The following is a 15018-nucleotide window of genomic DNA, read 5'->3' as shown; positions in this document are numbered from 1 at the left end:
GTACTATCGTGCTGTATAATTAATAACTTTAGCTGTGGTTGCATTTTTAAATGTTCTAACAGCATCTCGTGTATAAGTATATGTCAGCATTTGGGAGTTGCAGGATCAATTTCTCTTTAAAACTCAACTTTAAATTTAAACCATGCATTTATGCAGTTTCCTATAGATGCGGTATGCATGGGTTCACCAGTCATAATAATGTTACAAAAAAAAGTAAACAAACAAGTTTAGGGAAAAATTAGAAATTTTAGGTTCAATTAGGGATCATAGAAAAATATAGGGAAACAAGGGAGGTCACCTACACCAGCAGATATACTAGTGAACATTTAATCCCTAATTCAGTCTTGGTCTTGGGTATAGACTGGATTAGGGATTAAATGTTCGCTAGTATATCTGCAGGTGTAGGCAACCTCCCTTGTTTCCCTACTTTTTTTTTCTATGATCCCTCATCAAACTTAAAATTTCTAATTTCTCCTTAAACTTGTACACATCATTGAAGTGCTGGATTTCATTATATTATTACATTTGCAAACAGTAGTGTGTAACATATGTAGGGATGGATCTATAGGATTACACAAGGGGGTGTTAACAGGAGTCTGAGAAAAGTGGCAAGTGGTTGATGGAGGAGTCTACCGACATGCAACCACAAATATTTTGAGAATTTAGCCTCCTGAGATAGAACTTTATAAATAAGTATATGCAAACCGAGTCACTTGATTCATGTTAACAGACATCAGTCGTAATAATAAGAAAGGATGGCACCAGAATTAATGTTTTCACCTGGATGTGCACCCCAGCTATCAAAAACTGCTTCAAAAGTGCAGCGGTTCGCTTTCAGCTATGTTCAGCCCGTTACACAGCGTTACAAACTAAGAGCAATGTTAGAATCATCTCTGCAATCAGTACAGTCACCATGGAAAATACCCGTTTACAAACATACTGTAGTGAAGCCATGAATCGTGCTACCGCAGATCGACACCTTGGGCTGTCAACAAAAAGAAATGTGACACAAAGGAGGACAAAGGTAAGTCCATGATGCATGCATTGTACGTACTGTGGTATGCCAAAAGGCACGTCTCAGGATGAAGCAATGTCGAACAGTGAAAATATTAAGCCCATGGCCTTAGCCGTTATCAAGTTACGCTTGCCTGAAGACTTCAGGCACAGGCAGGCAGGCAGGCAGGTAGGCAGTAGAAAATTCCACTGAATAATTTTTAAAAATTTCGTAACAATTTATTGGAAGCCTTTAGGATCGTACTTAAGGCACTTTTAGGCTTGGTTATACCTAACTAATACTGCTAAGGTGCCATGATGGAGTTGTGGAGCTGGTTTTTGAATGAATTTTTTGGCTAGGAAAACCCAAATCTCCATGAGCCCTAATATATGATATTACCTCAGAGAAATATTATCCATCTCAAGAATCATTGCAGTTGTGAAGTGCTAGTCATGTATGTTATAGTTAGAGCACCACCACATGTATGTACATAAAATAAAGCTTGAGGTAATGAATTTTGAAACTAATACAGGACAAGATAAAACACAAGCATAGGTGGTGCTTTAAGTGTTATGTTGTACTTCCTGATTTGCTTGCTTGGAGTATTCATCTCAAATACTTTGGTGATTAGACTATCAGTAAGTGTTCATGTAATCTATTTCTAATCATAACTTAAACAAACCAGTAGTTTTGGCAATTTACAATGTCATGCACATGATCAATCGTGCTGTATCAGCAGGATTGTTTTGTAGCATAGCAATCTTCAGCATAATGGTAATGCATTTGCCCAATTATCTGCATAACTGCACTATATGACTCACATAGTAGGTAATTGGCCATACAGTACATACAGAAAATACAGTATTTGGTCCTCCCATGAAAGTACAATATGGTAAATTATGTACTTAGTCTATGTATGGTGGTGTAGTGCATGTCTATGTTTTTTTGCAGGCAACATGCAAATATTTGTGAAAATTGCTGGGAAGATAGTCACATTAGATGTACTAGCTTCAGATACAATAAACGATGTTAAGACTAAGCTTCAAGACAAAATAGGAATTCCATATTATGCCCAAAAACTGATGTTTGCAGGATATCAATTAAATAATTATCATACCGTGACTGATTGTGGCATTAAAAAAGAAGCAACACTTCATCTGTTGCCAGAACTGAAACTTAAAGGTTTGTTACTTTCTGTACTTTATCTGATTCTAAGCAGTGTTTTACTACTTTTGTCATATTCACTAGTTAATTGGATTGTTGTGTTATTCCTTATCAAGACACACGGTAGTGTGTCATGCGGCCCAAGAAGCTGGCGCGCAACACCCATGAGTATATTGACAGGAAGAACGAAAACGCAATTTTTGCACCTCCGTAGCTCTGTGCTGCCTTTATGAAACAAGACGATTTTTGCTGTGGACACGCCCTCCAACTTCAGTACTCCACATTCCAAATTTGAGCGAAATCGCTTGAGACGTTCCCGAGATATGTAACTTCAAAAATTGGCTTAGTTTCTTCGTTTTTTTTCTAATTTTTCTTCCTTATTTCGCACACTTACAAAAACTGCTATAAAACACAAACGCCTTATCCGATTGCCTTGAAATTTGGCACACAGAAGGGGGATATAAAGGCACATCTCAGTACCAACTTTGGCTGGAATACGATAAACAGACAAAGAGTTATGAGCGATTATTCACGACAAATAATACCAATATGTTGTCACGCCTACAGGGTAAACCGTGTATGGGAAGAAGCTGAAAATCGGTGGGTGAATAGGTTAACTATTGAACCTCAAACCTTTTGTAGTTTGAAAGAAATCGAGCTAAAAACCAGGAAGATACAATGAAAAAACCAACAGTGTGTAACAATTATGCAATCGAGATTAGCTAATAAAAACCACTACTTGCCATGCCTACCAGATAAACCGCTTGGGATAATGCTTTGAAAATCGCTGTACAGATGGAGTAATCATCTTAGAAAGGCTCTTCAATGGTGTAGAAGAATCAGACTTAAAGCCACGGAGTTATAACACGAAATCCAACTTGGTGTAGCAAGTGCGAGATCGAGATACTCTAATAGAGCAGTCATCCTAATAGAGCAGTCATTCTTATAGAGCAGTCATCCTAATAGAGCAGTCACCCTGAAGAAAATTCAAGAGATCAGTTAGAAACAAGTATCCTGTATAGAGATCAGCTACAAACAAATCACCCTGTAGAGAGATCAGCTAGAAGAAGTTACCTTGTAGGGAGTTCAACTACGGAAAGAGATAGTTCAGCTAGAAGAAATCACCTTGTAGAGTTCAGCTACAAAGAAACCACCATGTAAAGAGTTCAGCTACAAACAAATCGTCCTGTAGAGAGATTAGCTAGAAGAAGTTACCTTGTAGAGAGTTCAGCTACAAAGAAACCATCATGTAGAGAATTCAGCCGTAAACAAATCACCTGTAGAGAGTTCAGCTACAAACAAATCTGCCTGTAGAGAGATCAGCTACAAGAAGTTTCCTTGTAGAGAGTTCAGCTACAAACAAATCACCCTGTAGAAAGATCAGCTAGAAGAAATCACCTTGTAGAGAGTTCAGCTTCAAAGAAGCCACCATGTGAGAGTTCAGCTACAAACAAATCGCCATGTAGAGAGATCAGCTAGAAGAAGTTACCTTGTAGAGAGTTCAGCTACAAAGAAACCATCATGTGAGAGTTCAGCTACAAACAAATCGCCCTGTAGAGAGATCAGCTAGAAGAAGTTACCTTGTAGAGAGTTCAGCTACAAAGAAACCATCATGTAAAGAGTTCAGCTGCAAACAAATCACCTGTAGAGAGTTCAGCTACAAACAAATCTCCCTGTAGAGAGATCAACTAGAAGAAGTCACCTTGTAGAGAGTTCAGTTACAAAGAAACCACCATGTAGAAAGATCAGCTAGAAGAAGCCACCTTGTAGACAGTTCAGTTACAAAGAAACCACCATGTAGAAAGATCAGCTAGAAGAAGCCACCTTGTAGAGAGTTCAGTTACAAAGAAACCACCATGTAGAGAATTCAGCTACAAAATAGTGACACTGTAGATACATCAGCTAGAAGAAGTTACCTTGTAGAGAGTTCAGCTACAAAGAAACCATTCTGTAAAGCAAACAAATCACCTATACAGAATCCAGCTACAAACAAATCACTCTGTAGAAAGATCAGCTAGAAGAAGTTACCTTGTAGAGAGTTCAGCTACAAAGAAACCATCATGTAGAGAGTTCAGCTACAAACAAATCACCCTGTAGAAAGATCAGCTATAGAAGAAATCACCTTGTAGAGAGTTCAGCTACAAAGAAACCATCATGTAGAGAGTTCAGCTACAAGCAAATCGCCTTGTAGAGAGATCAGCTAGAAGAAGTTACCTTGTAGAGAGTTCAGCTACAAAGAAACCATCATGTAGAGAGTTCAGCTACAAACAAATCACCCTGTAGAAAGATCAGCTATAGAAGAAATCACCTTGTAGAGAGTTCAGCTACAAAGAAACCATCATGTAGAGAGTTCAGCTACAAGCAAATCGCCCTGTAGAGAGATCAGCTAGAAGAAGTTACCTTGTAGAGAGTTCAGCTACAAAGAAACCATCATGTAGAGAGTTCAGCTGCAAACAAATCACCTGTAGAGAGTTCAGCTACAAACAAATCTGCCTGTAGAGAGATCAGCTAGAAGAAGTCACCTTGTAGGGAGTTCAGTTACAAAGAAACCACCATGTAGAGAGTTCAGCTACTAACTAGTGACCTTGTAGAGACATCAGCTGGAAGAAGTTACCTTGTAGAGAGTTCAGCTACAAACAATTCACCCTGTTCAGAGATCAGTTAGAAGAAGTTTTCTTGTAGAGAGTTCAATTACATACAAATCACCCTGTAGAAAGATCAGCTAGAAGAAGTCACCTTGTAGATAGTTCAGTTACAAAGAAACCACCATGTAGAGAATTCAGCTACAAACTGGTGACCCTGTAGATACATCAGCTAGAAGAAGTTACCTTGTAGAGAGTTCAGCTACAAAGAAACCATTCTGTAAATAGGTCAGCTGCAAACAAATCACCTATACAGAATTTGGCTACAAACAAATCACCCTGTAGAGAGATCAACTAGAAGAAGTTACCTTGTAGATAGTTCAGCTACAAACAAATCATCCTGTAGAGAGATCAGCTAGAAGAAGTTACCTTGTAGATAGTTTAGCTACAAACAATTCACCCTGTACAGAACTCAGTTAGAAGAGGTTTCCTTGTAGAGAGTTCAGCTACAAACAAATCACCCTGTAGAGAGATCAGCTAGAAGAAGTTACCTTGTAGATCGTTCAGCTACAAACAATTCACCCTGTAGAGAGATCAGCTAGAAGAAGTTACCTTGTAGAGTGTTCAGTTACAAAGAAATCACCATGGAGAGTTCTGTAATAAATATCCCCCCCAAAAGCACCTTTGCTGTAAAAAAGGCGCGTCCAAGAAACTACAAGTATCTGTAACCCAATGTAAAACAGATAAGCTGTAGAAAAACACTCCATGAAATTAATTGGTAACTGAAAGAGCTGATATCTAGAGCGGCCAAGAATCGATAATGTTAACTATGATTACCAAAGAATACCTTGGCTGTAGAACAGGTAAATAAAAGTAACTGGCAACCAAAACAGCTGATATCTGAAGCGGCCAAGTGTAAAAGTTAAGTTGATACAACTTACTACAATTATAAACTTGCAACATTGAATCCTAATCATTCAACTGTGTTCTATACATTCACCCTTGCTACATCCTAAATTAATTCTGTGTAACTCTAATTGGCTGGTAATTTGGCTGCCTTTTTATCTTTACTCTGACTATTGAAAAAGGCGGCCAAATTACCAGTCAATTAGAGTTACAAAGAATTAATTTAGGATGTAGCAAGGGTGAATGTATAGAACACGGTTGAATGATTAGGATTCAATGTTGCAAGTTTATAATTGTAGTAAGTTGTATCAACTTAACTTTTATTCTTGGCCGCTTCAGATATCAGCTGTTTTGGTTGCCAGTTACTTTTATTTACCTGTTCTACAGCCAAGGCATTCTTTGGTAATCATAGTCAGTTGTAGTAACATTATTGATTCTTGGCCGCTCTAGATATCAGCTCTTTCAGTTACCCATTAATTTCATGGAGTGTTTTTCTACAGCTTATCTGTTTTACATTGGGTTACAGATACTTGTAGTTTCTTGGACGCACCTTTTTTTACAGCAAAGGTGTTTTGGGGGAGATATCATTATTTTTTGTCAGTTATATAATTTACAGACCCAATGTTAAAGCCATGGGGGGTGTATGATGAATTCTGCCTTGTAGAGGTGTTGCAACCAAACAGAAATCTGCTGATAGGTGGTGCGCGTATAACATACATTCCTTCAGTAGGTATTAATTTTTTCTTAGGACAAGGGCCAGTGGAAATTACTGGTCATGCCAAGCAATAATGGCTACAGTCAGGGTAACCAAAGATGTGTGTAAAGCACTTATTTGCAAAGCATGCTTTTCTAGGTGATCTTGGGGAATGCCACCATCTTGAAATAGCAACTCTGAGATTGCATCTGGGATCTGGGAGTGTTTTCAGACAGAGATGTAAATATTGTTCAATGACTGTTCTATTAGAGTATTTATTGCTTGACTGTTCTATTGGAGTATATCAATCATTCTGTACTTGTCAATGAATAAAACTTGCTATGACCACTGCCATAGTGCCATGAGGATGATCTATCAACTTGTTTTGCCACTCATAGAGTTAGATGTTTTGCTAAGGGTTATGAAAGAGATCACAAACATCGTACTATTATTTTTATTTCACTACAAATAAACACATGCTTACATCATATACAAGCACAAGACGCACACAAAATGTGCAAACACTATACACACATGTTCACAAACATACACCACATATTGGTTATACTCAAGTTAATATCACATCTCTTGTGAAATGCTCTTGTAGGAGAGATGGTAGTGCCTTTACTTGGTGCTAAAAAGTTCTTACAGAAAAGAAAATTGTGTTGTAAATACTGTTTAGTGCTGGTTAATTACACATGTCACTCCATAGTTAAGCCATGGGGATATCCAAGCAAGTGTCTTTGGTGTTGCGACTGATGTTCCAAGTTAGCTGTATATGTGTTTAATTTGAGGTTAAGTTCAGTGTCTGCTTGTTCTTTTACAGGTCTCACTTAACCTTGTGTCGTCATGTAGACATCTGAATATTGTGCAAGCTCTGTGGAACAACCCCAACTCATATACACAATCACTGACAACCACGAACCACATGCATATGTACATTTAAGCAATCTGTTACAAAAGTTGAAAACCACAAGACAAGCTCATACCAGCAAACCACGAACCACATTCCAACAATTTGGTACAAACTTTGTTGCACCATGGTATGTGCATAATGATCAATTAATGAAAGCCACAACACAAGCTCCATGGTGCATTAATGGAAATAAATAAGTTCCACCTGACTGACAATTATCACGTGACCTATTTAGGGGATATCCCTTGGAAAGACCCTGCATAGTAACACTTTAAGTGAATGACACTTGATATGCGATTTATATTATTATTATTGATGGCAGTCCATGTCTTGAGAGAGAAGTATAATATTATTAAACACTAAATACATTAAAGTACGAGTACCGCATTGTAGAGCCATAACCAAGAACGAGTTCCACTTGACTAACAATGATCACGTGGCCTATTTAGGGGAAATCTCTTGGAAAGTCCCTGTAACACCTGTAACACCTCAGGTGAATACACGTGATACGCGGTTTACATTAATTATTGATGGCAGTCCATGTCTTGAGAGGACTGAATACTACTAAATATTTGTTATATTGTAACTGAATTTCAATGGAGCGGCGAAGCATACTTAACTGATTTGAACTAAGATACGTAGAGTCTACACCACTTGAAGAAGAATGTTGAGTGGATATTAAAGAGTCGTCGGCGAAAATACGGATGTCTTCAGCTCTTCGTGGAGGTTCAGTAACGAAACGAGGAGTGGAGGTTCAGTAACGAAACGAGGAGTGGAGGTTCAGTAACGAAAGGAGGAGTGAAAAAAATGAGGCTGGTGTACAAAGTGCCACATCTATTCACACTGATTAACTGCGTGTATGCGATTGGTTTTTAGACTGTCAGACGTCCGCACTGACTAGTGCAAGTTCACTGAGACCAAGCTGAAAACTTCTGTGATGGTACCAAGTTGAGTAGCAGCAAGTACCAATATTTTCCCGCTTGAAATTATGTCTCATGGATGGATTGTCAACAAGGCGTACTCGTACAGACCAAACAGCTTTCAGTGTTGTCACTGTAGTGCCAATTTAGAAGTCCTGGAACTAGGTGGAAGAAGTAAGGTAATCTACATGATGCTTGTACAAAAAAATACTCTTTCACATTGCATACTGGTCTTTATGTACAGTGAAACCTGTCTAATCAGGACACTGTGTAGTAAGGTCACTGCTGGGCCAACTTGTGAATCCTCAAACGTATTACCTCAAGGGTGTGATGAATTTTCAGGTCCTCAAATTTTGTATTACCTCAAGATGTGATGAATTCCCCAAATCTGTCATTTACATAAAAAGTGACAGATTTTTAACTGTATTGTATTTAATGCCTGCCTGTCAATTTTACAGGTACAGGGTACTTGGTCATAGCATGCGGTTCTCTTACTAGCAGTGCTACATACATAACTTGGCTAGAGCTGCTCTAAACTTGGCAACTAAGATCAAAGTTCGGGGGGTAATTAGACAAAGGAATTTTATAATGTTATGTAGTTCTCAATTGTCAAGTGTACGTGGAAGTGTGCGTGGACTGTAATAACATCAAGGACGTTGCGGATCTTCAGGTCTGCAGTGCTACATACATAACCTGCTCTAAACTTGGCAACTAAGATCAAGGTTCGGGGGGTAAGTAGACAAAGGAATTTTATAATGTTATGTGTGTTCTTTAGTTCTCAATTGTCAAGTGTACGTGGACTGTACACCAAGTGTGCGTGGACTGCAAGGATGTTGTGGATCTTCAGGTCAGTCTGTGTGTATACTAAGAAATTTTTGTATTACCTCAAGGGTGTGATGAATTTTCAGATCCCCAAATCTGTCATTTGCGTAAAAAGTGACAGATTTTTAGCTGTATTGTATTTAATGCCCTGTCAATTTTACAGGTACAGGGTACTTGGTCATAGGATGCGGTTCTCTCATTAGCAGTGGTACATATGTAAAGATCAAGGTTCGGGGGAGTAATTTAGAGGAATTATATAATGTTATGTGTGTTCTTTAGTTCTCAACTGTCAAGTGTACGTGGGAGATGAGGCCTGATAAGATCTTGGCATTATATCTCAGTTGATTACAACCTTCTGAATTTCCAGGATGAGGCGTACAGTTGCGATGGGACTAACTACAGTGGAACCTGTCTTAGCGGCCACCTGGTATAGAAAGGCCACCTCTTTAACAAGACCAGCTTTAAATTCCCCTATTGAGAAGTTTATACACTAATTTACCTGTCTAAAGCAGCCACTGCCTATTAAGGCCAAGAAATCTGGTGACCGGCTTAGACAGTTTCCACTGTATCCCATTTTATTGTCAGAATTTTATTGTTAATGTCACAAACAATTAATGTGATATATTTTGTTATGTAACATGTGTATTAATTAAGTGACATGCATGACGAAAGCCACGATGGGAGTGACTACTTGCTGTTAGGGTGGGTAATGCTATGTAACAAGCTGGTTTGAGCACCACCAGAACACACAATACGCCATGTGTGGTGTGGCAACAAGAATTATGCTTGGAACACCTTCTCTAGTGACACTACGTTCTTGACGCTTTCACACTTGTTTATAAGACATCTGCCAATTATCAACGCACACATGAGGTGTGGCACTAAATGGAGTTTAAAAGATTTCTGCTTAAAACACCTTCCCTATAGGGAACTTATGGTTCTACACGCTTTTACAACTTGTTTATCAGACATTAGGGCTTGTGTCCACATCGTGTCTTTAAAAGTTATTGTAGGGATTAGAGGTTTGATCGAAGAAAATGCACATATGAACAAACCAGGATTAGGTAATGTCAGTGCTAGATGGAATGTACAAACATGGGTAAGTTGACTGGTATAAGGTGACGCTAGGTGTAACACAAGGTTGAGAAATAAAGCGAAATATGTCTAAATACGCATTTAATACCGGTCGCAAGAAAACTACTATGAAAAAAGATTTTTTTATTATGTAACGCAATACAAACTTATTGAGAGATGTTGTATAATTCAGGGCTAACATTGCAAAACCGTCCCTACACGTAAATAACTCACAGTAGTGGCCGCGCGTCTTTTAATTGGGCATGCGCTTTGTAGTTTCTTGGCCGCGCGCCTCACTACCGTGAGTCTTGATATGTCTTACATATATAAAATGTACATTTACTGATAAAATCAGAAATATTTAAAGTATTCAACATTTGTTTCATCTTTTCTTCCTGTGGTAAAGAAAAAAAGATAGGTTAAAAACACCCCAAAGCTGGCCATAGGCCGGCTTTGGGGTATACAAATACAAAAAGAAGTGAAATCTAATCCAAAACAGCCAAGCTGTAAAAAAAGGGTGTGCCCCCCAAAAGGCTATGGTGAAAAAAGATGTGAAATCCAAGGTGGCAGCTAAGAAATGACTGTGATGGTAGGTTAATGGTAAAAATTTTAATAACGACAATTCAAGTGAATTTTTTTGCCAATTGTTAGATAGAATATATTACAGTAACACTCAAATGTATACTGTTGCACTTGCTTGCATGCACTGTTTTCTTAAGTCATGAGTAGACTTTCTTGATTGGTGGTTAAGTCACATTATACATAGCTGCTCATGATTTGAAACTTAGCACTGGTAGGTTTACAGTAACCACAAGAGCTACTGTAAACTCACGAGTCATCTCAGAGGGTAAGTAAGGTAAATGATAGTTGTGGTAGTGAGTCGTGCGGCCCCAGCCACACCATGAGTATATTGACAGGAGAAAGAAAAATGTGATTTTTACACATATGTACCTCTGTGATCTCTTACCCGACTGGAACCAAATTTGCCACAGAAGTGCTTGCCAGGTAGGGGAATCTACATACCAATTTGAATTAAATCGCCCTATAGCTATTTCTGAGATACAAGTGGCCAAAATTTCAGTTTTTTTCTTCTTTTCGCACACTTTGCAAAATCTGCCATAAAATACGAACAAGTACTCTGATCAAGCTAAAATGTGGCACACTTAAAGGGCTCTTTAAAGTGAATGTCTGTATCAAGTTTGGTGGAAATCTGGTGAACAATCACTGAGTTATGACTGAAAATAAGATTGCACGTTTGAAAGGAATTGAGATAAAGACCATGGAGATATGACACAAAACCCAACTTTTGTCACAATTACTCGATTGAGTTTTGTGAATAAATATTAGTTTTCTCGCTTACCAGGCAAACCACTGAGAGTAGTTAGCTAAAGACCAGTATGTAGATGAAATAATCATAAAAAGTCCTTGCAGCAGTGCAGAAGAATTGGAGTAAAGCCTCTGAGTATAATTCAAAATCCAACTATGTACGTATAGCCTCTATGCAATTAGACACTCTGATAGTGCAGTTACCCTATTAGAGCATTCAGCACTCTTTGTAAGTTACTCTATTAGAACATTCAGCTGCATAACATGTCACTGTATAGAGAGTTCAGCTATGCAAGAAACCATCCTGTAGAGCTAAAAACAAGCCACCCTGTACTAAAATCACTAGAAACAAGTCACCTTTAAAGTTCAGCTACTGCCCAGTAGAGAGTTCAGCACCAAACAAGTCACCCAGTAGAGAGTTCGGCAACTTCAGCTACAAACAAATTACCCTGTGGAGAGTTCAGCTACAAACAAGTCACTCTTTAAAGAGTTCAGCTACAACCAAATCATACTGTGGAGAGTTCAGCTACAAACAGGCACCCTGTAGAGAGAGATCAGCTAGAAACAAGTCACCTGTAGAGGGTTCGGCTATGTACAAACATGTCACGCAGTAGAGAGTTAAGCTACAAACAAGTCACCCTGTAGAGATATCAGCTAGAAAGAAGTCACCTGTAGAGTTCAGCTAGCCTACAAAAAGTGAAGGTTCAGGTACAAACAGATCACCTAGAGAGTTCAGCTACAAGCTAGTCATCTGGTAGAGTATTCAGCTACAAGCAAGCCACCCTGTAGAGAGATCAGCTACAAAGAAGTCACCTGTAGAGTTCAGCTACAAACAGGTCACCCAGTAGAGAGTAGTTACAAACAAGTCACCCTGTGGAGAGTTTAGCTACGTACGAACAAATTATCCTGTTGAGAGTTCAGGTCGCCCTGTAAAAAGTTCAGCTATCACCCAGTAGAGAATTTGGTTACAAACAAGTCACATTTAGAAGGTTCAGCTACTTTTTTAACTAAGTTGGGTACTGCACTCTTTTTTTACAGCTTGGCTGCTTTGAGAGTTACGCTATTCATCTAAGGATTCTTCTAAACTTAACATTGTGTAACAACAGTTAGGAAGAGCAAGAAATAAAGCTGTAAGCCAGATCTGCATGTACGTATGTGTGGTCAGTTGCTCATGATCAGAAATAATTTGCTAATAATAATAATTTAACTGATATCCAAGTTCATTCACTGAGTTTGAAACTTTTGTATGTGCCTATTGGAGTATTTACTGGCTGGAAAAATTTTTAGAAATAATTCTAGCAACCACAGTAGAAATTTATCAATAGATAGGAAGCCTCCTTGCCTTAAAACATTACCATAATACCCAGGAAATTTCATAGTATGTAATTGTCACAGTTTCAGGTCAGTAAAGCTACCATGAAATTTTATAAGGTGAAATTTTATTTGTGTCAGCACGTGCAGCGAAGAAATGACTGCAACATTTAGCTTTGATGGTTGCTAGTAGATATCACATCTAAGGATGTTTGGCTTTCTCAGTATTGGTCACTGTGATAATCACTATACTGTCTCAGTCATCATTCCCCGTTTGTGGACTACAAGATACGTTTCCTATAAATGGGTGTTGCTTTGTGCATACCTACAAACTTGAACTCACCTATGTGATAAATTAGCATGATACTTACAATTAGTATCATACATTCCTGATAGCCTATTGCAAGACTATAATGTACACATTGAGACTCAAAAACATTTAATAACTCATGGACGACACTTGAAATTTGGCTTATTTGCACACAGCTTGACCCGTTAAAAATTTTTCATCCAATGACTGACACAATATTATGGCTGATCAAAGATTTTATAATACATTTCGTATGGGAAGCCATGAAATTACACAATCTGTTACAGCTATTTCCTTAACCTGTAATGGTGCCATGTCTGCTCTGGACACTTTTATCGTCACCATTAATCATCTGGTTGGCTGAAACCAGTGAAATCAAGACACACAGTAGTGTGTCGTGCGGCCCAAGAAGTTGGTACACCACACCGTGAGTATATTGACAGGAAGAAAGAAAACACGATTTTCACACAGTATCTCTGTGATCCCTTATCCGATTGGAACCAAATTTGCTACAGAAGTGCTGGCCAGATAGGGGAGTCTACATACCAAATTTGAAGAAAATCGCTCCAGACATTTCCGAGTTACGAGCGGCCAAAATTTGTTTTAATCTCTTTATTTTTTTCTCCTTCATTTCGCACACTTTGCAAAATCCGCCATAAAACACCAATGCGTGCTCCAATCGGGCTGAAATTTGGCACACTTAAAGGACTCATTAAAGCCAATCTCAGTACCAAGATTGGTAGGAATTCAATGAACATTCACGGAGTTATGACCAATTATTCACGTAAAATAAGATCGAACTTCTGTCATGCCCACAGGGTATACCACTTGTAGGAATGAGCTGAAAATTGCTATGTAGATGGAGGAGTGCCTTTTTGTGTTTGATGGATAAAGGCCATCGAGATATGACACAAAACCCAACCTGTATCACAATTACACGATCGAATTTTATTGAATAATAAAAAACTAATAGTTTTCACACCTACCAGGCAAACCGCTTAGAGTAATGAGCTGAAAATCAGTATGTAGCTGGAATAATCATCATAAAAAGTCCTTGCAGTAGTACAGAAGAATTGGATTGTAAACCACTTTTCGAAAGTGAACTACATGTAGCAAAACAAGATCAAGATACTCTAATAGAACAGTCACCCTAATAGAGCATTTAACTGCCGAGATACCCTAATAAAACAGTCACTATGCAACTACAAATAAATCGCTCTAGTGATTCAAACCATTACAAGTCACCCTGTAGGTAGATCAGCTTGAAACCAATTTATCCTGTAGAGATTTCAGCCACAAACAAATTTTGTACAGTGAGCAATTAAGTCACCCTGTAGAGAGCTCAGCTATAATAAACTCACCCTGTAGAAAGATCAGCTACAAACAAGTCACCCTGTAGAGAATTCAGCTACAAACAAATTATCCTGTAGAAAATTCAGCTACAAACAAATCACCCTGTAGATAGATCAGCTAGACACAAGTCACCCTGTAGAGAGATTAGCTAGTAATGATTGGTAGCAGTGAAACGTTGTAATTGTAATTTCATTGGCTAGAATTTGTGTAGTAGTGTAGTGCTAAATTAGTGTTGACACGTGTCAGCACACATAATGACTTAGCAATGTTTGTTTAATGGCTGTTATCCCAGAAGATTTCTATTCTGGTGAAATATTGCAGTTTTTTAATGACAATGAGATGATTAGTAGTGACAAAAATGCTGAAGAACTTTTTGGTATGGCATCTGGACTCAAGGCAAAGCTTTGTAGTAATACATCGGTGTTCGCTTCAACAACAGATAAGGAGATATTAAGTCTACTCAAGATAAACAATAATAGAAACACCATAAAGTCAACAGCAACGTGAGTTAAAAGGTTTGAAAGATGGAAGAAGGAAAAGTGCATTACTGTAGACTTATCGTACATTTCTGCACTGGATTTAAACACTGTTTTACAGCAGTACTTTGCTGATATTTGTAATGAAAAGGGAGAAGAATATGAGTCTG

The 15018-nt window shown here is 38.3% G+C and overlaps 1 protein-coding gene and 1 long non-coding RNA gene across 4 annotated transcripts in view; both read left to right on the top strand.

The window, feature by feature from the left end:
* Window positions 1-15018, top strand: part of LOC136268204 (polyubiquitin-A-like) — a 160188-nt gene that overhangs the window by 65661 nt on the left and 79509 nt on the right. For all 3 annotated transcript variants that reach the window (XM_066063483.1, XM_066063482.1, XM_066063484.1), the window contains exon 4: window positions 1946-2176. In XM_066063483.1, coding sequence (XP_065919555.1) covers window positions 1946-2176 — 231 coding nt within the window. The remainder of the gene's footprint in view (window positions 1-1945; window positions 2177-15018) is intronic.
* On the top strand, window positions 7961-9916 carry LOC136268205 (uncharacterized). Its single transcript, XR_010706911.1, has 5 exons — window positions 7961-8355; window positions 8635-8731; window positions 8952-9023; window positions 9162-9226; window positions 9278-9916. It is a non-coding gene; the product is annotated as an uncharacterized lncRNA (long non-coding RNA).

Source organism: Dysidea avara, chromosome 10 (assembly GCF_963678975.1).
Source record: "Dysidea avara chromosome 10, odDysAvar1.4, whole genome shotgun sequence".
Classification (NCBI taxonomy): domain Eukaryota; kingdom Metazoa; phylum Porifera; class Demospongiae; order Dictyoceratida; family Dysideidae; genus Dysidea; species Dysidea avara.
Note: the sequence above shows the minus strand (reverse complement) of the source record. Positions and strands in the feature narration are given on the sequence as shown.